Source organism: Bos taurus, chromosome 7, assembly GCF_002263795.3.
Source record: "Bos taurus isolate L1 Dominette 01449 registration number 42190680 breed Hereford chromosome 7, ARS-UCD2.0, whole genome shotgun sequence".
Classification (NCBI taxonomy): domain Eukaryota; kingdom Metazoa; phylum Chordata; class Mammalia; order Artiodactyla; family Bovidae; genus Bos; species Bos taurus.
In genome coordinates this window covers 4,954,126-4,978,876 of record NC_037334.1, presented here as the reverse complement: position 1 = coordinate 4,978,876, position 24,751 = coordinate 4,954,126, and the positions used below count along the sequence as shown (strand labels likewise).

At 51.2% G+C, this 24,751-nt stretch overlaps 2 protein-coding genes across 2 annotated transcripts in view; both read right to left on the bottom strand.

Annotated features, from left to right (window-relative positions):
• The window catches only part of CIST1 (colon, intestine and stomach enriched 1), a 44,342-nt gene that overhangs the window by 5,627 nt on the left and 13,964 nt on the right, over positions 1-24,751 (bottom strand).
• On the bottom strand, positions 340-24,102 carry LOC618787 (uncharacterized). The gene is made up of 10 exons (XM_059888857.1): positions 23,359-24,102; positions 12,674-12,802; positions 6,010-11,579; positions 5,781-5,935; positions 5,425-5,525; positions 4,947-5,217; positions 3,726-4,517; positions 3,334-3,461; positions 2,968-3,090; positions 340-2,828 (listed from the first exon to the last, which is right to left on the bottom strand). The coding sequence occupies exons 3-10, from the start codon at positions 11,547-11,549 to the stop codon at positions 393-395; spliced, it is 9,546 nt and encodes a 3,181-aa protein (XP_059744840.1). The 5' UTR covers positions 11,550-11,579; positions 12,674-12,802; positions 23,359-24,102; the 3' UTR covers positions 340-392.

Sequence of the window (24,751 nt, the reverse complement as noted above, 5' to 3'; positions counted from 1 at the left end):
CTAGGAACAAGGGCCTCATGGTGGCCATTCCAAGTCAGGCCCCCCAGACAATGGCTTCTGGGGTGCTTCTGTCCACAACTGACTGGACGCTGCCCTGCTCGCCCTGGATGAATATGGTGGCACAAGTGAGTCCAGGCTGGCCGCCCTGACCTCCGCAGAAGGCTTAGGGTCCAGATTCCAGGCACAGACCCCAGGTGCCTGCAGCGTGGCTGAAAGTTTTGCACCCCTCCAGTCCAGGATGTTCTAGGGCCCCCAGATGCCCACCCCACACCATGCCCAAGACGCCCACACGCACAGGAGGCCAAGATCCAGGCTGTGGAGGGCTTTATTCATGAAACCCAGAGAGCCACGCGGCCCCTCCCCTGGCATCCCCCCACCAGTAAGCCAAGGTCCTAGACGCCTGGCCACTGAGTGTGTCGTGAGTTGTCCCACACCGCTGGCCCCAGGAGCGCGTCCGTGGTGAGGGAGGCCCGGGTGCTGTGGCCGCGCCAGGTGGCTTGAAGCATCTTGGCTGCGTCCTGTTGCTGCTTCAGCCGACGACGCACGACGAAGCCCCTCCAGGCAGACTGGATGGCCGTGGCCGCCTTGGTCTGATGATGGGGTGGCCGCCGAAGGCTCTGGGCGGTTGACTGGGTCAGGCAGCCCCGTGGCACACCGGCCTGGCTGGCAGCACCCCGGCCCGTGCCATGCACCACCCGGGTGGGCAGCGTGTGGCCGCACGTGTGGCATGTGCGGGGGCTGGAACCCACAAGCATCACCACGCTGGGTGGGCTTCCGAGTCCGGAGGTCAGGGACTGGCAGAGAGCACAGACATGGGGCTGGCAGGACTGGAAGCAGCGGTGGTCAGACGTCGTCCTAGCCCCACTGCTGGTCTTAGCCCACACGTTCTGGAGCAGCATTTGCTGGGTGCGGCTCTGGCGGATGACGAAGCCTCTCCACGCAGCCTGGATGATGGTGGCAGCTCGGCAGAGGCGGGCCAGGTCCCGCCGCACACAGTAGCCACGCCAGGCAGCCTGGATGATGATGGCCCACTGGTGCCACACCTTGATGGTACGGCGCACCAGGAAGCCTCGTGCACACGCCTGGATGATGACCGCCGCGTGGATGATTATCTTCTCTACAGCCTGCACTGACGCCACCAACTCCCTCGGCTGTCTGGGGTCCACCGCTGCCTTGCTGCCCACGACATCCCAGGGCACAGTGCCCCCAGCTGGCTCCCAAGCGCTGCCAGGGGCCACGGTGCTGCCCCTGGGCCCAACTGCTATGCTGGGGATGGTAGAATTCCTCGCTTGGCCACCAGACATGGCAGTGTCCTCCGGGCCCTGGAGTACAGCGGGAGTCAGGGACATCCCGAGACTGTCAGCTGGAGTCAGGGATGTCCCGAGACTGTCAGCTGGGGCCAGGGGCACCCCAAGACGGTCAGCTGGAGTCAGGGACGCCCCCAGATTGTCAGCTGGAGTCAGGGATGCCCTGAGACTGTCAGCTGGGGTCAGGGGCACCCCAAGTTGGTCAGCCGGAGTCAGGGACGCCCCCAGATGGTCAGCTGGAGTCTGGGATGCCCCAACATTGTCAGCCGGAGTCAGGGACGCCCCGAGACTGTCAGCTGGAGTCAGGGATGCCCTGAGATGGTCAGCCGGAGTCAGGGATGCCCCGAGACTGTCTGCTGGAGTCAGGGATGCCCCGAGACTGTCAACCGGAGTCAGGGATGCCCCAAGATGGTCAGCTGGAGTCAGGGACGCCCCAAGACTGTCTGCCGGAGTCAGGGATGCCCCAAGATGGTCAGCTGGAGCCAGGGACCCCCCCAGATTGTCAGCTGCAGTCAGGGATGCCCCGAGACTGTCAGCTGGGGTCAGGGGCAACCCAAGTTGGTCACCTGGAGTCAGGGACGCCCCCAGATGGTCAGCTGGAGTCTGGGACGCCCCAAGACTGTCAGCCGCAGTCAGGGACGCCCCTAGACTGTCTGCTGGAGTCAGGGATGCCCCGAGACTGTCTACTGAAGTCAGGGATGCCCCAAGATGGTCAGCTGGAGTCAGGGATGCCCCAAGACTGTCTGCCGGAGTCAAGGATGCCCCAAGATGGTCAGCTGGAGCCAGGGACGCCCCAAGACTGTCACCCAGAGTCAGGGATGCCCCAAGATGGTCAGCTGGCGTCAGGGACGCCCTGAGACTCTCAGCAGGAGTCACAGAAGTTCCAAGAATGCCAGCGGGAGTCTCGGATGCCCTGAGACTCTCTGCAGGAGCCATGAAGCTAAGGGAAATTGGAGACGCCTGCGGCAACTCCTGCCTAAAAAGGGGCCGCCGGGAACCCCTCGGTGAAGACTCATAACCCAGAGACACCCTCCGAATCCCAGGGTTCTGCTTAGAGCTGGCCATGCCCTGTGCCAGCTCATTAGTGTGGATTATTGGCGTTAAGGCTGGCGGTGCATGCAGGGAATGTTTAGGAAATTTCTGCGAGGACTTGGGGGCATCCTGCTGCTCCTGACCGGAGGGCACAGTCCCAGCTGCAGAACTGTCTGGCTTTTCTGGTACAGAAATAGCATGCATGGACCTGAAGGATGTTCTAGGGCCAAGGGGCCTGTGGCCATTCTGAATCAGACCACCAGCCGCTGTCTTCTGGGGTGCGCTGGGAATGGCTTCCTTCTGGAAACCACTGTACGTCAGCTTTCTAAACAGGGATGGATGAGGTGAAACACGTGGCTGTGACCTCCGGGAAGTTCTTGGGGTCCCCGTCCAAGCCACAGACCCTGGGTGTAGACCGGTGGCCGCAGTATTGTCATGGGTCGGCTTGGGTGACCCTGAGACTCCAGTAGAAGCCATGATCCCACGGGACTGGTGGAGTCATTGAGGGGCTCTGAGGCAGTATATGAGCCACCAAAGCCTTTTGATAAGCCGAGGGGCTCCGGAGTGTAGTGTGAGAGCTTGGAGTCTGCGGGCGAGCCAGTGGGGCCCCAGTGCCCGTGATGGGCACCGTCTGCACACTGGGGCTGGCAGCCGCAGTGTGGGAACCAGGGGCCACCAAATTGGTCTCTGACCTCTGCTGCAGGGTTGGGGTGCCACTACTGACCGTGGAGGGCTTGGCAAGACTCGGCGACTGGGGAAGGACAGAGGCCACACTGCTGGGCATTGACTTAGCTTGGCCGGGAGCTACCTCCTCCAATAGCGGCCTCTGGTCTTTGGGAAGAGCCTCATTCTCTACAGGGAATTCTTGGCTGTAGTCAGTGTCTATTGCCAGGGGACTATGGTATATCCATGGGGTTGCCGCAAGGACTTCGGACCCCTGCCTGGATACGGACCCCTGGGGAGGAGCCCTGCCTGGGTCCTCTGGCCTCATCACAGTCTTGGGATCTGTGGTCTCAAATGCCGTCACCACCCCAATGGCCTGGTTCAACTGGGAGGCTCTTTGCAGAACCGAAGGCACTTGGTATACTCCACCAGCCATGCCAGGAGCTTCCTCGAGGGGAGCTTGAGCCAGGCCAGGGGGATGGGATGCCTGCAAGGTGGTTGTGGACCCTTCCCCTGCCAGGCCCCCATGGTATGGACGAGGAGAGATTCCAATCAGCAGGGACCCCTGGGGAAGGCTCGGGGCCACGCCTCCGACTGTGGAGGGTGGACTGGCTGTACTAGCCATGGGCTCCAGAACTAGGTTCTGACTCAGTCCCCCAGGCATAGATGCTGTGTCCACAGTAGAGTTCACAGGACAAGGAGGGATTCTGGAGTCCACTGCACCTAGCACTGAATCTAAGAGCAGGTCCGGAGCACTTAGACTAGCTGACAGCTTCACCGAGAGACCTTGCTTCTTCCCGTCACTGCCAGATGCTGCAATCAGACTGGGGGACACTGAAGTCGCCACAGAACTCATAGGCACAGTTCTGGCCATGCCAGTTGCCCCAGACCCTGGAGGAAGGCCCTGGACTACACTGCTGCTCATGGGATCTAGAGCAAGGCCCTGGCCCACGCCACCAATCACAGGCCCTGGGGAAAGGCCCTGACCCACGCCACCGATCACAGGTCCTGGGGGAAAGCCCTGGCCCACGCCACCGATCACAGGCGCTGGGGGAAAGCCCTGGCCCACGCCACCGATCACAGGCCCTGGGGGAAAGCCCTGACCCACGCCACCGATCACAGGCCCCGGGAGAAGGCCCTGGCCCACGCCACCAATCACAGACCCCGGGGGAAGGCCCTGGCCCACGCCACCAATCACAGACCCCGGGGGAAGGCCCTGGCCCACGCCACCAATCACAGACCCAGGAGGAAGGCCCAGGCCCACGCCACCAATCACAGACCCAGGAGGAAGGCCTAGGCCCAGGCCACTGATCACAGACCCTGGGGGGAGACCCAGGCCCACACCACTGATCACGGACCCTGGGGGAAGGCTCAGGCCCACGCCACTGATCATGGACCCAGGGGGAAGAGTATGGACTACACCATTGACCACATAACCTGGTGGAAGGCTGGGGGCCACACAACTCAATATGGGCCCTGGAGGAAGGCTCTGGCCCATGCCTCTGATCATGGACCCTGGGGGGAGAGTAGAGGCCATGCCACCGGCTATAGAACCTGGGGCCACAGCACTGGGCATGCCCATTGCAGGCTCCTGGCTGATAACATCAGCTTGTTGGTAACTGCTGGAGATTGTGGACACAGAAGGACACCGGTGGTCCAGAGATACTGGAAGATCCATGCTGACCTGAGATATGCTGGGGCCCACACTGGTCACGGAAAACTCAGACGAACTCACACCCAGTCTACTGGACACTGAAGCCTGAGAGAAGCCAGGAGCCATCCTGGCCGATTCATGAGGCAAAGGGGCAGCAGCCACAGAGGCACGGGATGTCATGGGAGCCATGCCCCTGCTCATCTGAGACTGGCTTGGGCCCATGGCGGTAGCCACACTCCTCTGGCCCACCCTCCCTGCTCTGCCAGGGGCCATGGGTACCTGAGACATACTTAGGAACATGCCAGTAGCCAGAGTCCCCTGAGACACATCTGGGAGCACTTCGGAGGCTGTGGCACCCTGGGATCTGCTCACAGACATGCCCCTCAACAGAGACACACTGGCTTCCTGGCCTAGACAAGAGTCCTCCCCACTGGCCACAGGCGCCTGGTAGAGGTTTGGAGCAGAAACGATGACAGCAGGTTGTTCCGTTACTCTTGGGTGCCTCCCACCAATACCAGGCAGCTGATGAAAGCCCAGGGCCACCTCGCTGAACTCAGGGACCTGGGGATGCGGGGCCACTCCTCTGACCGTCAGAGGATCTTGACGTGGGTCCACCCTAGCAGACACGGCTGGCTGGCTCAGACCCTGGCCCACGCCATGAGCCACTGATGCATATGGTGCACCCGAGGTGACTTCAATGGCAAAGGACGAATAATGCTGACTGGGAGTCACTGCATTCGCCCTCGAGGATGGTAGATTTGGACTCACCCTAGGGGCCCAACTCGGCTGACTCATAGCACAACCTGCACCACTCATCACAGGTAGCTGGGCCAGGCTGGGGGTCCCCCTAGTGGCCACAGATGGCTGCGCTAGGCGGGGGGCCACCACACAAGTCATAGAAGGCTGGCCTAAGCTAGGAGCCATCCCACTGGTAAAAGATGGCTGGCTTTGGCAGGCAGATACTCCAAAGGTCAAAGATGGCTGGCTTAGGCTAGGGGCCACCCCAGTGCTCATAGGTGACTGGCCTAGACTGGGGACAACCCCACCAGTCACAGATGTCTGGGTTAAGCTGCGGGCCACTCCAGTAGTCACAGGTGCCTGGGCGAGGCTGGGGGCCACCCCACTGGTCACAGGTGGCTGGGCAGGGCTGGGGGCCACCCCACTGGTCACAGGTGGCTGGCTGAGCTTGGGATCCACCCCACTAGTCACAGGTGGCTGGGCTAGTCTAGGGGCCACCCCACTGGTCACAGGCGGCTGGGTGAGGCTAGACGCCACGCCACTGGTCATAGATGGCTGGGCGAGGCTCAGGGCCAGTCTGCAGGCCATCAGTGGCTGTGAAAAGCTGGGAACCACCCCTCAACCATCAATGGCTGGCCTAGGCTGAGGGACACCTTCTTGGTCCTGGACATCTGGCCTAAGCTGGGAGTCACCTTATTGACCACTGATGGCTCAGATAGGCTGCTGGTCATTCTACTGGCCATAGAGAGCTGGCCTGGATTTGAGGCCACCTTACTGGCTACTACAGGCTGAGATAGGCATGAGGTCAACCTACCAGCCACAGCCGGCTGCTGATAGACAGTAGGGACCATGTTACTCGATGACAAACTTCTGGTCAACACAGTCCCATAGGGTGCCTGCGACAAACTCTCCTTCAGATTCATGGAACTCTGATCTGAGGACATGTCTTCCTCATCCTCTGAGTCCCAGTGCACACTCAGTGTCATGCGACTGGCCAGTGAGCTATGCTGTAGAATGGGGATCAGCTCTGAGTCTACAGAAGACTGGTCATGGAGGCTTGGGGCCAGGTGCCTGTAACCTGCTCCCTCAGTCTCTTCCACACTCCTGGGTCCCTGGGACCTCTCCACGGCCTCTGTGGAGAGGAGAGCATCTAGATCAAAGTCCCTGTCCAAGCTGGCTTCCCAGGCCTCCTCGTCCACCAGGTCAACAGCGGCCATGCTGGCCACAGACATGGTGGAAAGGCCGAGTGAGCCGCAGCTGCGCAGCGAGCTCTGGGAATTGCTCATATTTAGGCCATAGCCTGTGGAGCCCTGGGAGAAGCTTCTGGACAGGTCATTGTCTGGACCTTGTGGCATATTGGCCACCAGTTCACTAGGTATATGGCCAGTTATCCGCTCCTGTGGGCCATGTGCCCTGGAAAGGCTACCCCGTGTTTGATTCTTCTCCTTCCCAGGGATGGCTGTTCGGGAAAGGGTGGGTGTCAGCTTATTGCCTGGGGAGACTTGGAACAGACTGGGATCCACCTGACCCCATCGCTTGGGTGCCCAGCAACGACCAGGAGCCACGGAGCCGGGCCAGGGACCTGGGGTTATGACGCAGGCCTTGGGGGCATGCACTTGTGCTTTTCTCACTGTGGCGGCCTGTGGCGGAACTGGGGTCGCTTCTTTGGTCACCTGCCTAGGGCCCCTGCAGCCTCGTTTATGATTCGGGGACCGTGTTCTCTGCACGGTCTCCTCGGGGACCACAGGTAGCTGTTGTGGAACTTTGGCCCCTTGGGGTTGGCCCCCACCGGGGGATGCCCTGCTGATCCCCGAGGGCTGACACCAGCAAACAGAACCCCCATAGTTGGTGGCACAGCTGTGGGAGTGGGTGCCGCTCCCACGACCTGTGGTGCTGGGAAGCTTGCCCGGTGCTAACCTGCACTCCCCTGGGGATGCCCTTGTGTGTGGGGCCACCCTGCTGACCACGTGTGGACTGTGGGTGCTTGTGGTTGAGCTGCCAGTGGCCAGTGACGGCTGGCTGGTGCTCGGGCCCACGCCATTGGCAAGGAGTGGCTGCCACAGACCGGAGGCCGGCTGTTGGTGGGGCATGTTGGACAAGTTGGGGTCCACATCACTCACCATTGGGCCGAGGGCTGATGCCAATTCACTCACCCTGGGGTGCAGGCACACTCTTTCCTCACAGTTCTTGAGGGTCAGGTACAGATTTAAGGGGCTTCTGCTGGGTCCCGTCTCCCATGACAGAGTGGGACCCGGGGCAGAAATAGGGGGATACTGGTGAATGGTCATCACCCCAGCAATCAAGGAGGCACCTACAGAGACCACGGATGAGCAGGGTGACCCCCCGAGCATAGCCCCATCCCCCCTCTCTTCCAAGAGCCCGGACGGCCAGCCTGTGACAAAACCCTCCCAGGCCCCACCCCAGGGAACCCTAACCTTGCTGGGCTGTAGTCTCATGGGGCCCAGGCTGGGCCCCCACGCGGCCGACAGGCTCCCCCTGCAGTCCTCCTCCACGGGGGCCGGCATCACGGTCATCCCACTTCCCATCGTTTTGGAGGCAGCCTTGGGGAGGCCGACTCCAGACCTCAGGGCCGCCTGAGAGAGAGATTGGCTGAGGACTGCACCCAGCTCACCCTGACACAGGGCCTGGCTCAAGGTGGCGCGCTCCTCCTCCGTCAGGGCCTTGCTAAGCACGTCCGCCAGTCTGCTCTGAATGGCCTTAGTCAGCTCGCCCCGGGACAGTGCGCGGGACAGGCTGGTGCCCAGCTCGCCCCAGGAGAGCGCCTTCACCAGCACCGTGCCCAGGATGCCCTGGGGCAAGGCCTTGGCCATTGTGGCTCCCAAGACTTCTTTGGACAGGGCCTGGTTCAGGGCCGCCCTCACTTCCCCCTGGGAGAGGGCTTTGGCCAGCAGGGCGCGGAGGTCCTCCTGCGAGCCCAGCACGGCGGCCAGCTCAGCACACAGGGAGGCGAGTTGGGAGGCCGCTAGCTCCTCCTGGCTGGGCGGGGGTGCGCTGGTGGTTGATGGCTGGGCCCGGGCAGCCCTGCTGTCCCCCCAGGATTCAGCGTTGCATGTGGTGTGGCCAGCAGAGGCCAGCAGAGGCACCAGCATGTTCTGGGTCTCAGAGGCCCCCTGGTGCAGGCCCAGGGTGGCCTTGCCCTGCACGTAGCTGTGGGATGGGAGCTGGGTCAGTCTGTCTTCTGGCTTGGCTCGGGGCAGAGCGCCAATGTGCTGGCAGGGCTGGGTGGAAGCCTTGAAGCCCACCAGGAGTGGCTGCGACTGCGTCTTGCTGCTGAGTTCAGCAGCCTGGTGGGCTGCATAGAGGCTCTTGGCTGTATCTGTGACCAGCTGGGCCTGGGACTGCGCCTTTGTCAATCCGGTGGGGAGATGCCCTTGGGACTGTACCTTGATCACTGCTGTGGTCAGCTGTGCCTGGGACTGCGCCTTCATCAGCTTGGCGGGCAGGTGTGCCTGGGACGGCGTCTTAGACAGACACACACTCAGGTGTGGTTGGGCCACGGCGGCCGGGGGTTGGGCTTGTGGGTATCCTTGGCCCTGGGCCATGGTCAACTTGGCAGCCACGTGCTCCTGGGGCAGGGCCTTAGTCAGCTCGGCCAGCAGACGGGCCTGAGGCGAGCCCGTGGTTGAACGAGGGGCCAGTTGCGCTTGAGGCAGACATGTGCTCAGAGGCGCCCCAGCGGTTCTCGCAGGCCCATACAGTTGGGACTGAACCTTCAAGATGTCCGTCCTCGGATGTGCCCACTTGTTCCTGTCGCTCGCCACTTTTGCCCAGGTCAGATCCCCGGGCATTTCCATGGCCATACTGGTGTCAGACGTGGTTTCCGTTTTCCCTTGTTTCTGGGAGAAGGCCTTGATTTTCTCGCCTTCCAAAGGAGGCCTGGCTGGAGGCTTGGGAGCCCCAGCCCCCGGATGTGACGGGGGAAAGCATTTCACTTTTCCCTCTGTCAAATATGAGCGGGACGAGACCTTGACCGCCCTGGTCGCCTGTCTCGCGTTCACCATGGCCCTGGCCTTTGGTCCACTTAGACACATGTGGGATGAGGTGTCGGAAATTCCAGCTGTCGCCGCTGCTGAAAACGGAGGCTTGAGGTTTCCAGCTGCTGACGGGGGCAGGCACAGGGTTTTGAGGATGGTGGCCACTGAGCGTAACTGAGCTGGAGTCTTGGTGATCATGGCCGCCAGGCGTGTCTGGGGAGGAGCAGTTTTCGCCACCGTGGCTCCTTGGAGCATCTGATGAGAGTGGGTCTTGGTCGCTGTAGCCACCTGACATGTCTGCAGTAGGGTCTTGGTTCCCGTGGGTGCTGGGTGCGTCTGGGGTGGCGTCTTGGTCAGCAAGGGCACTGCACACGCCTGGGGCGGGACTTTGGTCGCTGTGGCCGCAGGCCGTGTCTGAGTTGGAGACTTGATCATCGAGGCCAGCAGGCCTAGCTGGGGTGGGGCCTTCGTCATCGTGGCTGCCAGTCGTGTCTGGGGTGTAGTGTTGGTCATGGAGGTTGTTGGTCGCATTGCAGCTGGGGTCTTGGTCCCTTGGGTCACCAGGCAGGGCTGGGGTGGGGTTTTGGTGATGGTTATCATGGGCACTGGGCATGGCTGGGGTTGGATCTTACTCATCATGGCCGCCAGGCATGACTGGAGTGGGGTCTTGGTCGCTGTGGCTGGTGGGCACATCTGAGGTGGGATCTTGCCCACCGGGCCTTGGGGGTACACCTGGGGTGGGGCCTTGGTTATTGTGACAGTTGACATCGGGCATGGCTGGGGTAGGGTCTTGTTCATCATGGCTGCCAAGCACGACTGGAGTGGAGCCTTGATCATGGTGGCCGCCGGGCATGTCTGGGCCGCAGTCTTGGTCATGGGGGCTGCTGGGTCTGTCTCTGGTGGAATCTTGGCCATTGCAGCTGCCAGGTACATCTGGGGTGGGGTCTTGGCTATTGTTACCATGGGCACCGGGCAAGGCTGGGGCGAGGTCTTGGTTATCGTGGCTGCCGGGTACATCTGGAAGGGAGTCTTGCTCGTGGTCATAGTGGGCCCTGGCTGGGCGAGGGTCTTGGTTATCACAGGCGCTGGGCCTGTCTGAGGTGGCATTTTGAGGACCTCTGCTTCCGTGTGGACCTGGGTTTGGGTCTTGAATTGTCCTTGAACTGCCTGGGCGCACCTTGCAGATGGTGGTGGCCCCATGGCTCCTGCCTTGTTGGCTCTGGAAGTTATTTGCTTGGTCTTCATTGGGTCCCCTTCTACTTGGACAAGGCAGGTACTTCTGACGGTTCTTGTCATCAGGCATGGGCGGCACTTCGCATCGAGACTCATGGGACATGGAAGTTTGATGGCGACTGTCTGGTGTGGCAGGAAGGTGACGCTGGGGCTTCCGGCAGAGCACGTCCCAGACGGTGACATGCCCTGGGACTGCAAAAGGGCCGGTTGGTGGGTATAAGCGGCCAGGCTGTCAGAGGAAGGGAACTGGGTCTCCTTGCTCACCATGGTGGGCTGGGCCAGAAGGGACTTGCCCTCTTCCGGATGCTGGAACCGCACCTGCTGGGGCGGGTGGTAAGGGATGTCGCGTTCCTCCACCTTCGCTTTTTTCTCCATCGCCTTGCCAGCCCGGAGGAGGCGCCTGGTGTTGAAGCGTCGCCAGGACGCCTGGATGGCCTTGGCCGCCATCATCTGCGAGATAAGCTTCTGCCGGAGGCGGTACCCCCTCCAACAGGCTTGAATGAGGGTGGCTGCGCGGGACACCATTATGTCCATTTCATCCACCAGGACATTCCTGAAGGCCTGGCTCTCCACCACAGCGCGGAGGCGAGGGACACGACGAGCCACCGTCTTGTCCTTGTCAGGCTGTTCCAGAAGGGTCTCCTTGGAGGCAGGGGGTTCGCTCTGGGGCTGTGGATGCAGTGTTCCCGGTTTGTCTGGGAGACTGGGATCGGGCTGATAGGAGCTCTGCCCACTGGGTGATGCCTGTAGCTGTGAACACAGTGTCCTCATTCTATCTTGGAAATTGGCGATGGACTGATAGCTCTGCCCACTGGGTGACGCCTGTAGCTGTGAACACAGTGTCCCCATTCTATCTTGGAAATTGGGGATGGACTGATAGGAGCTCTGCCCACTGGGTGACACCTGTAGCTGTGTTGCTTGCTGCATTGTCTTGGTTCCTAGGCGGGTCGGCTCTGCCTGTGGGGGGCAGTAGGGAGGTGGTCAGGGAGGAGCGTCATGCAGACACGAGGCCTCCTAGCGGGGGCGGGTACTCACCCGCAGAACCTACATGTTCTCGTTCCTGGGATCTTGCCATCTTCCTCCTCCACTTGGCAGGTACTCCTTCCCAGTCACATGCCCGGGTGCCCTTTCGTACCCAGGCCACATCATCCTGTGGCTACTTCGACATCAGCACACAGGGCACATTCTCACCTGAACGCCTGACCACCTACCTGCTCTTCAACTTTCCTCTGTATCTGGAACACACTATAAGGACAGCACTGATCATACTGTTTTGGAAATATCCTGCCTGTGTCCGTGTGCATGGTGTGATTTGCTTTTTCCCACTGACTGATGGTGTTCTGAATTCTTAGATGGTAGGAACCAAGCCTGACTCATTTCTGGGGCCGCATCTCAGGCACAGGGCCTGGGCTCCCAGTTGTGAAAAGGTAGATGTTCTGAGTGGCTAGCTTGGCTGAAAAGGAATAGGGGAGCAGATTGAAGGTTGGATGGATAGATGGATGACTAGATCCTGAAGGGATAAATTAGTGGACGAATGAATATTGGATGGGTTGGAGGAACAGATAAGAGAGTTTGGGCTGAAAATGGGTGAGTAAATGAAGTTGATGAATGAATGGGCAAACAGATCAGTAAATAAGGAAATGGATGCATGGATGGATGGATGGATGAGAGCATAAACAGATAAATGGATGGGTGTCTGAGTAGCAGGATAGTTGCATAGATAGAGGGATGGAGGATAGATGAGTGGGTGAGTGAATAGATGGAAATGAGTAGATAAATGAGTGAGTGAATGACGAAAGGTAAAGGAATTGGTAAAGAGATCAATGAAAAGGAGGTGGATTGACGAATGGCTGGATGGATCAGATGGGGGATAACATAGATGATGGATAGATCAATGACAGATGGAAGGATGGGTACAGGAAAAAACGAAGAGGTGACTAGATTTCAGAAGTATCCCGGTGCAGAGTATTCAGACACTCAGGCAGCCCTGGAGCATAAGACACTTTCTTTACAGGAGTCCCCCCTTCTGGCTGGGACCACAGACTTCATACCTTGGAAGATCATAGAGTTGGAGGAGGAGCAGGAGAAGAAGGTGCAGTCTCAGAAGCCAGCTTGCAAGAAGCAGCAGCCTTCAGCCCTTCATCCCACGCAATGTGCAGCAACACTGCCCTGGGCTGACTCTGTCCCCAAGACCAAAATGAAGAGATGTGAAAACCAAAAAAAACTCCAAAAACCCCAAAAAACTAAATTCTATTTAAAAAACAAAACAAAACCTTTTTTGTTACTGCAAAGTTCACTTATTCAGAGGTAAAACTAGAGAAATAACAGTCACGTCAAAGAGTAGGGTAAAGCCACCATCAAAAATTGGTATTTTGGGCGACTTCCCTGGTGGTTTAGTAGCTAATGTAGTGGCTAATTCTTGGGTCCAGTGGAGGGGACCTGGGTTCGATCCCTGGCCAGGGGACTAGATCCCAAATGCCTCAACTAAGTCTTGGTGCATCCAGATAAATAAATAAATCTTTTTTTTAAAAAATGGCATTTTGGCTATGACTGTCAGTGAATTTCCTCCATGTTCATGTCTTTGGATTAACAATGAAACATCAAAAACAAAGAATTTTAAGTCCAAAACTGAATGTGCAAGGAAGTTTATTCCTTTAAAAAAATTTTTTTTATTGAAATATAGTTGATTTACAATGTTGTATTAGTTTCAGGTATATAGCAAAGTGATTCAGTTATATATACATGTCTATATTCCTCCTTAGAATATTTATTTGTGCTAGTTTACTTATTTAGCTGCACCAGGTCTTATCTGTGGAACCTGGGGGCTTCAGCTGCAGCATATGAGATCTCGTTCCCTGACTGGGGATTGAACCCAGGTCCCCTGCACTGGGAGCTTGGAGTCTGAGCCACTGGACCGTGAGGGGAGGCACATATATGTTCCTTTTTGACATTCTCTTTCATTATAGGTTATTACAAGATATTGAGCATAGTTCCCTGTGTTATCTTGTAGGTCCATTTGGTTATAGATTTGATATGTATCAGTGTTATTTTGTACCTAAAAAAAAAAAACCCTGGAAATAACCAAAAAGGTGATTGCTAGGGGATCAGTTAACAAGTGCATAAGGAAGGGTACTCAAGGATGTTTATCACCGTATTGTTTATGAGAGTCAAAACTGAAAACAACAATGCTTTTCAGCAGGGAGGTGGCTTAAATGCAGGAGGCCTGGGTTCAATCCCTGGTCAGGGAACTAGATCCCACAAGCCACAACTAAAATTTCTCATGACTCAAGGAAGACTGAAGACCCTGCATTCTGCAGCTAAAATAGGGCACAGTCAGATAATATTTTTAAAAAAGAAAAGAAAGGGTTTAAAAAAGAAATGGTGTCCAGATCCACCAGAATAGGTAAAATTTAAAAGGGAAACAAGTTACAACCACTTGGATCTCTATCTTGAAGACAAGTCATCAATTCTACTCAGATGAATATACTCAGGAGGTTCAAGTGTTTACACTCACCCCAAACCAGAAACCATCCAAATGTCCATCAACAGAATAATGAATAAGTCAACTGTATATCTATCAATATATTAATATAAATGAATAGAATTAAAAATATCGACCTATTTATAAATCAATGCATTTTATTTGACATGTCAGTGAGAAAGCGGTCAACAGTATAGAGGAATCTCACATACATTGTTTTGAGTGAAAGAACCTGAACATAAAAGACGACAAATTGTTTCCTCCAGTTATAGGACATACAAAAGAGAAGAGAAGAAATTAAGCTCTGCTATTGAAAGTCTAGACAGGGGCTTCCCTGGTGATCCAGTGGTTAAAAATCCACCTTGAAAGGTAAGGGACACGGGTTTGATCCCTGGTCCCGGAAGCTCCCACATGCCAAGGAGCAACTAAGCCTGTGTGCCGCAACTGCTGAAATCCACACACTTAGAGCCTGTGCTCCACAACAAGAGGAGCCGCCGCGATGAGAAGTCCTCGCGTCACAACAGAGAGCAGCCCCTGCTCACGGCAACTAGAGAAAGCCGGTGCGTAGCAAGGGAGACCCATCACAGCCAAGAAATAAAATAAATACAGAAATGAGGTGATTGAGAGGGGACATGGGCGGGCTTGGGAGGCCAGTCACGTAGGTTTCTTTGGATTGTGAAAATATGGCCTGGCTTTTCTCTCTGCATCACCTTCATATAGAGGCCAAAATACTCATAAGTGATGATGAGGAATATGTAAGGAGATAAGCAAAGAATCAGAGCATAGCTTAAATGAAAAATGCGAGTTATAAACAACAAGCGCACAGGACTTGACCTTTTTCTTTTCTTCACGTGCTTGGCCGCATCAGGTCTTAGAGTGGCAGGCAGGCTCTTCTCTACTTAGGGCGTGTGGGCTAAGTAGCTGCGGTGTGCCGCCTCAGCTGCCCCCGTGGCATATGGGGTCTTAGTTCCCCGATCAGGATCAAGCCCACATCCCCTCCGTTGGAAGGTGGATTCTTAACCACTGGACCACCGGGGAGGTCCCAGGACTTGACTTTTAAAAAAATACAAACACACACAACACACACACACTGGAATAGACATTAAAAAATCTGGAAGGATCAACAATTAAATTGACAAGTGATTGTGTGTGTGTGTGTGAGGAGTAGTCTCAAGGGGTACTTTAATAAACAAAATTTAACTTAAAACATTAGAATTTGGCCTTTTAGTCAAGCTGGCAGGAGGATATGATGTGGGGACCTGGCCTCCCTCACTCCTTCACTCAAACATAGAAAGAATGATGGAGTATTTTAAAACAGTGTTACATGGTGATTGTGGTTTAATGCACAGAAACATCAGATTACTAAATTGAAAACCAGTAACTAACTTAACACTGTGTGTCGATTACACTTCAAAACCAAACAACACGGACTTCTCTGGTGGTCCAGGGGTTAAGACTCCACATGTCCACTGCAGGGATCTCGGGTTCAGTCCCTGGTCGGGAAACTAAAATCCCACGTGCCTTGTGCTGTAGCCAAAAACAAATGAACTCATAGGAAGAGAGATCAGATTTGCGGTTACCAGAGGGAGTGGGTAGGGAGAGGGGGACGTGGATGAAGACAGTCAAGAGGTACATACTTCAGGCTATAAGATAAATATATATTAGGGATGTAATGTACAACATGATTTAAAAATACTGTTGTATGTTGTATACGAAAGATTTAAGAGAGTGAATTCTGAGTTATCATCACAAGGGAAAATAATTTTCTTTTTCTTTTATTTTGTATCTATATGAGATGATGGATGTTCACTAAACATTTTTTTCTTTTATATATTTATTTATTTAAGGCCATGACTTGCAGCACGTGGGATTAATTCTCCAAGTGCAAGTGAAAGTCGCTCAGTCATGTCCAAATCTTTGCAACCCCGTGTTCTATACAGTCCATGGAATTCTCCAGGCCAGGATACTGGAGTGCGTAGCCTTTTCCTTCTCCAGCGGATCTTGCCAACCCATGAATCAAACCGGAGTCTCCTGCATTGCAGGCATATTCTTTACCAACTGAGCTATAACCAGAGATCAAATCAGCAAACCCTGCACTGGGAGCTCAGAGACTTAACTGCTGGACCACCAGGGAAGTCCCAATGTTCATGAAACTTCTTGTGATCATTATTTCATGATGTACCTAAGTCATTATGCCATACACCTTAAATTTGCACAGTGCTGTATGTCAATTATATTTCAATAAAACTGGGAGAAAACTTTTCTTTAAAAAGAAAACTATACCTCAAAAACAAACCAACAAGTCACTCAGTCGTGCCCAGCTCTTTGTGACCCCATGGACTGTAGCCCACCAGGCTCCTCCATCCATGGAGTTTTATAGGCAAGAGTACTGGAGTGGGTTGCCATTTCCTTCTCCAGGGGATCTTCCTGACTCAGGGATCGAACCGGGGTCTTCTGCATTGCAGGTAGATGCTTTACCGTCTGACCCACCAGTTACCATAAAAAAAGGAAAAGAAAAACTTTGTAATATCCTTTTTAAAAAAGAAGAAAAAAGAAAAACGTTATCAAAATCTAGCTCTCACCAACAGATATGATGCAAATACTCTATAAAAAAGGCCAGTTATCAGAAGAATAATACTATACCCAAGTAGGATTTATTCTAAAGATGTAACATTAGTTCAGTATCTATAGATTCCCAAGGTAATTCATTACATCTAGGACTTTAAAAGATAGCCATATCATTTTCCAAATAGCACCCCAAAGCACTTTTCCAAACCCATAGCTATTTATAATAAATATTTTTAAAAATAGATAAGATAGTACCTAAAAATGGTAAGTCTAACCACAAAACCATAACAAATGCCATTTTTACAATGAAATTCTAAAGTCAGTTTTGCTAAAGGAGGGAGAAAGATGTTGCCCACCCTTGCTGTGGGTATCATTATTTTTGGTAATTACAGCAAAAGCAAGATAACAAGGACTTGGACAATCAGTGTAAATGTTTGAAAAGAGAGCTTAGCAGAAATTGTCAGTTAGAAGATCCAAGAGATTCTAATTTTTAAAAGCATATCTGTATACACATACAGAACACATGTATGTATATATATATCCCATCATTCCTAAGGCACATGGCTGCATACAAAAAAATGAGCTGCAAATGGAAATGAGAAAAAAAAAAATTCATAGTGATGTCCAAAACTCTACAATTCACAGGAACAAATATCACACAAAAGCCAAAGGAGTTACATGAAGGCGAGGAAAAGAGACAAAAGATCTCTTGGAGGCTTTTCTCTCTGCATCACCTTCATATAGAGGCCAAAATACTCTTAAGTGATTTTGAGGAATGTGTAATGAGGTAAGCAAATAATCAGAGCATACATTAAATGAAAAATGCAATTCTATGAGGCCACCATCACCCTAATACCAAAACCTGACAAAGATCCCACAAAAAAAGAAAACTACAGGCCAATATCACTGATGAACATAGATGCAAAAATCCTTAACAAAATTCTAGCAATCAGAATCCAACAACACATTAAAAAGATCATACACCATGACCAAGTGGGCTTTATCCCAGGGATGCAAGGATTCTTCAATATCCACAAATCAATCAATGTAATACACCACATTAACAAATTGAAAAATAAAAACCATATGATTATCTCAATAGATGCAGAGAAAGCCTTTGACAAAATTCACCATCCATTTATGATAAAAACTCTCCAGAAAGCAGGAATAGAAGGAACATACCTCAACGTAATAAAAGCTATATATGACAAACCCACAGCAAACATTATCCTCAATGGTGAAAAACTGAAAGCATTTCCTCTAAAGTCAGGAACAGACAAGGGTGCCCACTTTCACCATTACTATTCAACATAGTTTTGGAAGTTTCGGCCACAACAATCAGAGCAGAAAAAGAAATAAAAGGAATCCAAATTGGAAAAGAAGAAGTAAAACTCTCACTGTTTGCAGATGACATGATCCTCTACATAGAAAACCCTTAAGACTCCACCAGAAAATTACCAGAACTAATCAATGAATATAGTAAAGTTTCAGGATATAAAATCAACACACAGAAATCCCTTGCATTCCTATACTCTAATAATGAGAAAACAGAGAAATTAAGGAAACAATTCCATTCACCATTGCAACAAAACTAAAGACCTATATATAGAAAACTATAAAACACTGGTGAAAGAAATCAAAGAGGACACTAATAGATGGAGAAATATACCATGTTCATGGATTAGAAGAATCAATATAGTGAAAATGAGTATACTACCCAAAGCAATTTATAGATTCAGTGCAATCCCTATCAAGCTACCAACGGTATTCTTCACAGAGCTAGAACAAATAATTTCACAATTTGTATGGAAATACAAAAGACCTCGAATAGCCAAAGCAATCTTGAGAAAGAAGAATGGAACTGGAGGAATCAACCTTCTTCACTTCAGGCTCTACTACAAAGCCACAGTCATCAAGACAGTATGGTACTGGCACAAAGACAGAAATATAGATCAATGGAACAAAATAGAAAGCCCAGAGATAAATCCACACACCTATGGACACCTCATCTTTGACAAAGGAGGCAAGAATATACAATGGATTAAAGACAATCTCTTTAACAAGTGGTGCTGGGAAAACTGGTCAACCACTTGTAAAAGAATGAAACTAGACCACTTTCTAACACCATACACAAAAATAAACTCAAAATGGATTAAAGATCTAAATGTAAGACCAGAAACTATAAAACTCCTAGAGGAGAACATAGGCAAAACACTCTCTGACATACATCACAGCAGGATCCTCTATGATCCACCTCTCAGAATATTGGAAATAAAAGCCAAAATAAACAAATGGGACCTAATTAAACTTAAAAGCTTCTGCACAACAAAGGAAACTATAAGCAAGGTGAAAAGACAGCCTTCAGAATGGGAGAAAATAATAGCAAATGAAGCAACTGACAAACAACTAATCTCAAAAATATACAAGCAACTCCTACAGCTCGATTCCAGAAAAATAAATGACCCAATCAAAAAATGGGCCAAAGAACTAAATAGACATTTCTCCAAATAAGACATACAGATGGCTAACAAACACATGAAAAGATGCTCAACATCACTCATTATCAGAGAAATGCAAATCAAAACCACTATGAGATACCATTTCACGCCAGTCAGAATGGCTGCGATCCAAAAGTCTACAAGCAATAAATGCTGGAGAGGGTGTGGAGAGAAGGGAAGTCTCTTACACTGTTGGTGGGAATGCAAACTAATACAGCCACTATGGAGAAGAGTGTGGAGATTCCTTAAAAAACTGGAAATAGAACTGCCTTATGACCCAGCAATCCCACTGCTGGGCATACACACTGAGAAAATCAGAATTGAAAGAGACACGTGTACCCCAATGTTCATCGCAGCACTGTTTATAATAGACAGGACATGAAAGCAACCTAGATGTCCATCAGCAGATGAATGGATAAGAAAGCTGTGGTACATATACACAATGGAGTATTACTCAGCCATTAAAACGAATACATTTGAATCAGTTCTAATGAGGTGGATGAAACTGGAGCCTATTATACAGAGTGAAGTAAGCCAGAAAGAAAAACACCAATACAGTATACTAACGCATATATATGGAATTTAGAAAGATGGTAACAATAACCCTGTATACGAGACAGCAAAAGAGATACTGATGTATAGAACAGTCTTTTGGACTCTGGGAGAGGGCGAGGGTGGGATCATTTGGAAGAATGGCATTGAAACATGTATAATATCATATTTGAAATGAGTCACTAGTCCAGGTTCAATGCACGATACTGGATGTTTGGGGCTGGTGCACTGGGATGACCCAGAGGGATGGTACGGGGAGGGAGGAGGGAGGGGGGTTCAGGATGGGGAACACATGTATACCTGTGGCAGATTCATGTTGATATATGGCAAAACCAATACAATATTGTAAAGTTAAAAAATAAAACTAAAAACAAAGAAAAAAATGCAAATTAAAAAAGAAAAAGCAAGTTACAAACTACAGGCACCCTAGCACCTGATGTACCACCAGTTTAGGAGAAAGAAAGAATTCCTATAACAATTATTACACAATGTCACAACTCACAGACCATAATTCATGTCCGATTAGAATCTCAATGTGGAGTGTTTTGGAAATACTGAAATAATTTCAGTACTCAGACGGAAGAGTAAGTGAGAGTAGCCCAAAAGATCAGAAAAAATAACAGTAATAAGAAAACTTTGACTCGTCAGATGTATAGACTTAAAAGCCATCATAATCACAGTATGGTTCACATCTGTGACTAGAGACATAGACCAATGGGACAGAAAAATGAAACCAGAAATTAATACCAGTGTACCAAAATACCAATGATATAATGTATTTAAATTCAGGAGAGGGAAATTCTGTGTTTAAATAAATGGTACAGGGCAATCTATCTGCAAGAACATATGCTTGGACCTCTACCTCATACCATATTCTAAAAAATTCAGATGACTTGAAAAATTATAAGAACATTTATTATTATGTGTGTATGTCAGTGAGCTCTTAAGAAACTAAACAGGAAACCCAAAAGCTTTGTAAAAGATAGACATGTTTGACATCATAAAGACCAAAAAAAAAAAAAATGTATGCCTAATGATGCCATAAATAAGGCCAAAGTACGAGAGACTAGGAAAAAAGTTTGCGATGCATGTGGTAAAGAGTCCAAGTTGCTATCCTGCTAAAACAAAAATACCCATACTTCTGGAAGACTATGACAGTATCCAGAGTGTCCGCAACTTAACATTTGCAATGTCTAGGATATAATCCAAAATGGCGACAAATGAGTTTGAATAAACTCGAGACAATGAAACATTCTCATGAGAAAAGTTTATCAATGGAGTGTGACCCCAAGAGGCCCAGTTCTTGTAATTATCAGACAAGGATTTTAGAGCAGAAATGCTAAGAAACTTCTTCAAGTTGAAGGAGAATCATACTTGAGGGAGACATATCTGGGGAGAAATGAAGAATACATAAGGGATGATAGATACCCACATAATAAGGAAAGACTATTATTTTCATCTTAAAAAAAAAACACACACACATATGGCAGTATAAGCAAAGATTAACACATGGTCTTTCGGCATCAATACTCTATGTAGATGTATTTCACCGGAGAAGGCAATGGCACCCCACTCCAGTACTCTTGCCTGGAAAATCCCATGGACCAAGGAGCCTGGTGGGCTGCAGTCCATGAGGTCGCTAAGAGTCAGACACGACTGAGCGACTTCACTTTCACTTTTCACTTTCATGCATTGGAAAAGGCAATGGCACCCCACTCCAGTGTTCTTGCCTGGAGAATCCCAGAGACAGAGGAGCCTGGTAGGAGGCCGTCTACGGGGTCGCACAGAGTCAGACACGACTGAAGTGACTTAGCAGCAGCAGATGTATTTCACATGAAAAGTAGAGAATAAACAACAATGTTGAGGGTAAAAGGACCTACACGGTTGGAAGATTTTTACATTTTAGATGAAGTAGAACAACAGTAACTCTAATTCAGTTATCATTTAGGGATTTTTGTTAAGGATTACAATTCCTTGAGGAGCCCCTAAAAAGGAAAAAAAAAGGCAGTAGAAAATAAAATAGAATTCTAAAAATGATTCCAATAATAAAAAAAAAAAAAGAAGGCAGAAGGGGGGATGGAGGAATAAAATTCAGGGACTACAGAAAGAACACTAGTAAAATGGTGTATTTAAATTCAATCATATTAATCACTCGGATGGTAATGGACTAAATACCTTAAGACAGAGATGATCACAATCAATTCGTTTTCAAAGACCCAAGCACCACCTCCTTTCCCACTAGACATTTTGACTTCACTTGTGTGATGGTCTGAGTATCTGGCCCCAAGATGGGCCAGGCCCAGGCACAATGGGCATCAGTGGGAACTGACTCATAAGGGCAAAGTGGCCTGAGGCTGGCTCCCCTGGGGGTCTGCACGGTCGCTGTCTCCATGTCACAGAGGAGGAAACGAAGGTCCAGAGAAGCCAGCATACCATGTCTTACTTCTTTATATCGTTTCTTATTTGCCTCCCCCATTAGACTGGGAGCTGACCACCAGGTAGGGCCCTTTGTCTGCTTTTGAGTCCCAGTGTCTAGAACAGTACATATAGTAGGTGTCCCAGATATACTTATGGGACACTTCCCTGGTGGTCCAGTGACTGCGACTCTGTGCTCCCAATGCAGAGGGCCCGGGAATCGATCCCTGTTTGGGAAACTGGATCCCACATGCCTCAAATATGAGTGTGCATGCCTCAGCTGAAGATCCTGCATGCCACAAGGAAGACGGAGATCCCGAGTGCCGCAGGTAAGACCCAGCACAGCCAAATAAATATTTTCTTAAAACAGAGAGATTTACGGATAAATAGAAGAATGAATGGAAGGATGGATACATGGATGGACCGACAGATGGATGGATGAATGTGGCCCAGCATTCAGAACTTGGAGATGGTAACTTCAGGATCTGAATTTCTCCATCTCAGGTTCTGAGGTTTCCTCAACTGCATGATTCAGCCTGTTCCATAAACTCAATCAGAATGAGACAAAGGAAGGACAGGGTGACAGAAACAGGATGTGGAGAAATGAGAAGGAGTAAGAGCCACAGACACATGAGCTGAGTGGCCAGTTGGGCGATTCTGAGTAACCCCTCTGGGTCTCCATTTAGTGTCACCTGGAGAAGGCAGTGGCACCCCACTCCAGTACTCTTGCCTGGAAAATCCCATGAACGGAGGAGCCTAGTAGGCTGCAGTTCATGGGGTCGCTAAGAGTCGGACATGACTGAGCGACTTCACTTTCACTTTTCAGTTTCATGCATTGGAGAAGGAAACGGCAACCCACTCCAGTGTTCTTGCCTGGAGAATCCCAGGGACGGGGGAGCCTGGTGGGCTGGCGTCTATGGGGTCGCACAGAGTTGGACAAGACTGAAGCGACTTAGCAGCAGCAGCAGCAGAGCAAAGACCACCTTCCCAGGTTCCCAAGAAAATGTGATAGGTTCTCCAGGCTGGGTGCCCAAGGCAGACAAACTCACCATCAGGCCTTTGGGGGCCCCTTGCATCTTTGCTGTGAGGGGCTGTGGGGCTGTCCCACCTCTCAGAGCAGCCTGGAAGGCCCAGGAGGACCCTGAAGGCCCTGGGGGCCTTGGGAGAATGACCAGGTCTCCACATACCCACCCTTACTAAGCCCACCACCAGCCTCACTCACCTACCCTTGAAGCTGAACACACCAGCCTGAATGGCCAGCCTTGGGGCGCTGGTATCAGGGCGGCTTTGTGACTCACCGCCAGGTTCTGGCCAATCCCCACCAGTTCCTGATGGGAGGGGATTCTAGAAGCCTGACTCAGTGGGATGGGGGAGGGGACAGGACCCAGGTCAGGGCTGAAGGGTATGGTGGTTGCTGCACCTCGCCTGCCCATCCCAAATAGAAAGGTTAGGGCTCTGAGCACAGAGGGGACCCCAAATTCTCCCCCTTCGTGTGTCCGGAGATGGCCTCAGTCTCTCTCATCCCTTGGGCATTTCCTGAACACCTACTCTGTGCTGGGACCCTTGTGCTGGGGACACAAACAACTCAAATAATTTAGGGGTGTGAAGCTGTTAGGAAGGAACCTGTCGACTAGAAAATAGTCACAACCTGTAAATAGAGAATTGTTCTATTTGGTAGGAATGTTAAGGACACCAAGCCCGGGAGCCAGCTTCTCAGTAGCGCTGAGAAAACGGCTCCAAGGAGGCGGTGTTGCAGCCACGCGTTCCTGGAAACAAACTCACTCAGAAGGACAGTGCAGACGGTGGAGTGCAGTTTATTACACCGGCGGGCCCAAAGCAGACTTTCCTCTTAGCCAAGGACCCCAACCGGCATTTGTGAAAATCTTTTATACCCCATGTGTTCGTGTCTGAACCCACCACTCCAAATTCCTTGAGACTTACATAAACCAAGGAAAATACAGTCCCAGTCACCCCATCATTCACATGCTGTGTGCTCAAACAGTCAAACAGTTAGCCAGTAATCAATAAACCCAAGGTTACACTCCGATAGATACAGAAAAATGTATGGCCTGTCTGGAGGAAGGGGTGATCAGTGCGTGTTTTCTCTTAGGCGATGAGTAATCTAGATACGATCTTCAAGGTTCCCCTGTCTGGAGGGCGTCGTCTCCTTCTGTTGTTTTCATAGGCACTAAACACAGAGTTCAGAGTCCATTGGAAAGGTGCTGAGCATGATCAGCATGAACAGGCCTAAGATGGAGTCCAGGCCCTACGAATTCCTTCTTCAGTGGGAGGGGGAGTCAGGCTATATCCAAGTTTGCAACAAAGGAAGCAAGTAGTCAGAACATCAAAGATTACTGTGAGGTAAGAAAAATCAGGTGTCAAGTTAAGGAATTTAGCACCCTATGTAAAAGATGTAAGCCTCTGGGCTCACTGAAATGCTTTCTTTCCTATGCACCTCAGCCATCTGTGGGCCAAATCCTGTTTCCTTGTTCACTGTAAGGGGTGGCAGGTGTTCAGTTCAGTTCAGTCCCTCAGTCGTGTCCGACTCTTTGCGACCCCATGAATCGCAGCACGCCAGGCCTCCCTGTCCATCACCAACTCCCGGAGTTCACTCA

Coding starts and splice junctions, on each gene's coding strand:
- LOC618787 (XM_059888857.1), bottom strand. CDS start 11,549: ATGCAGCAAGCAACACAGCTACAGGTGTCACCCAGTGGGCAGAGCTCC. Junction 5,526..5,780: donor TGCCCAGCCACCTGTGACCA/GTGGGGTGGCCC, acceptor CCCCCCGCCTAG/CGCAGCCATCTGTGGCCACT. Junction 4,518..4,946: donor GGCTACTGGCATGTTCCTAA/GTATGTCTCAGG, acceptor CTCTCCCCCCAG/GGTCCATGATCAGAGGCATG.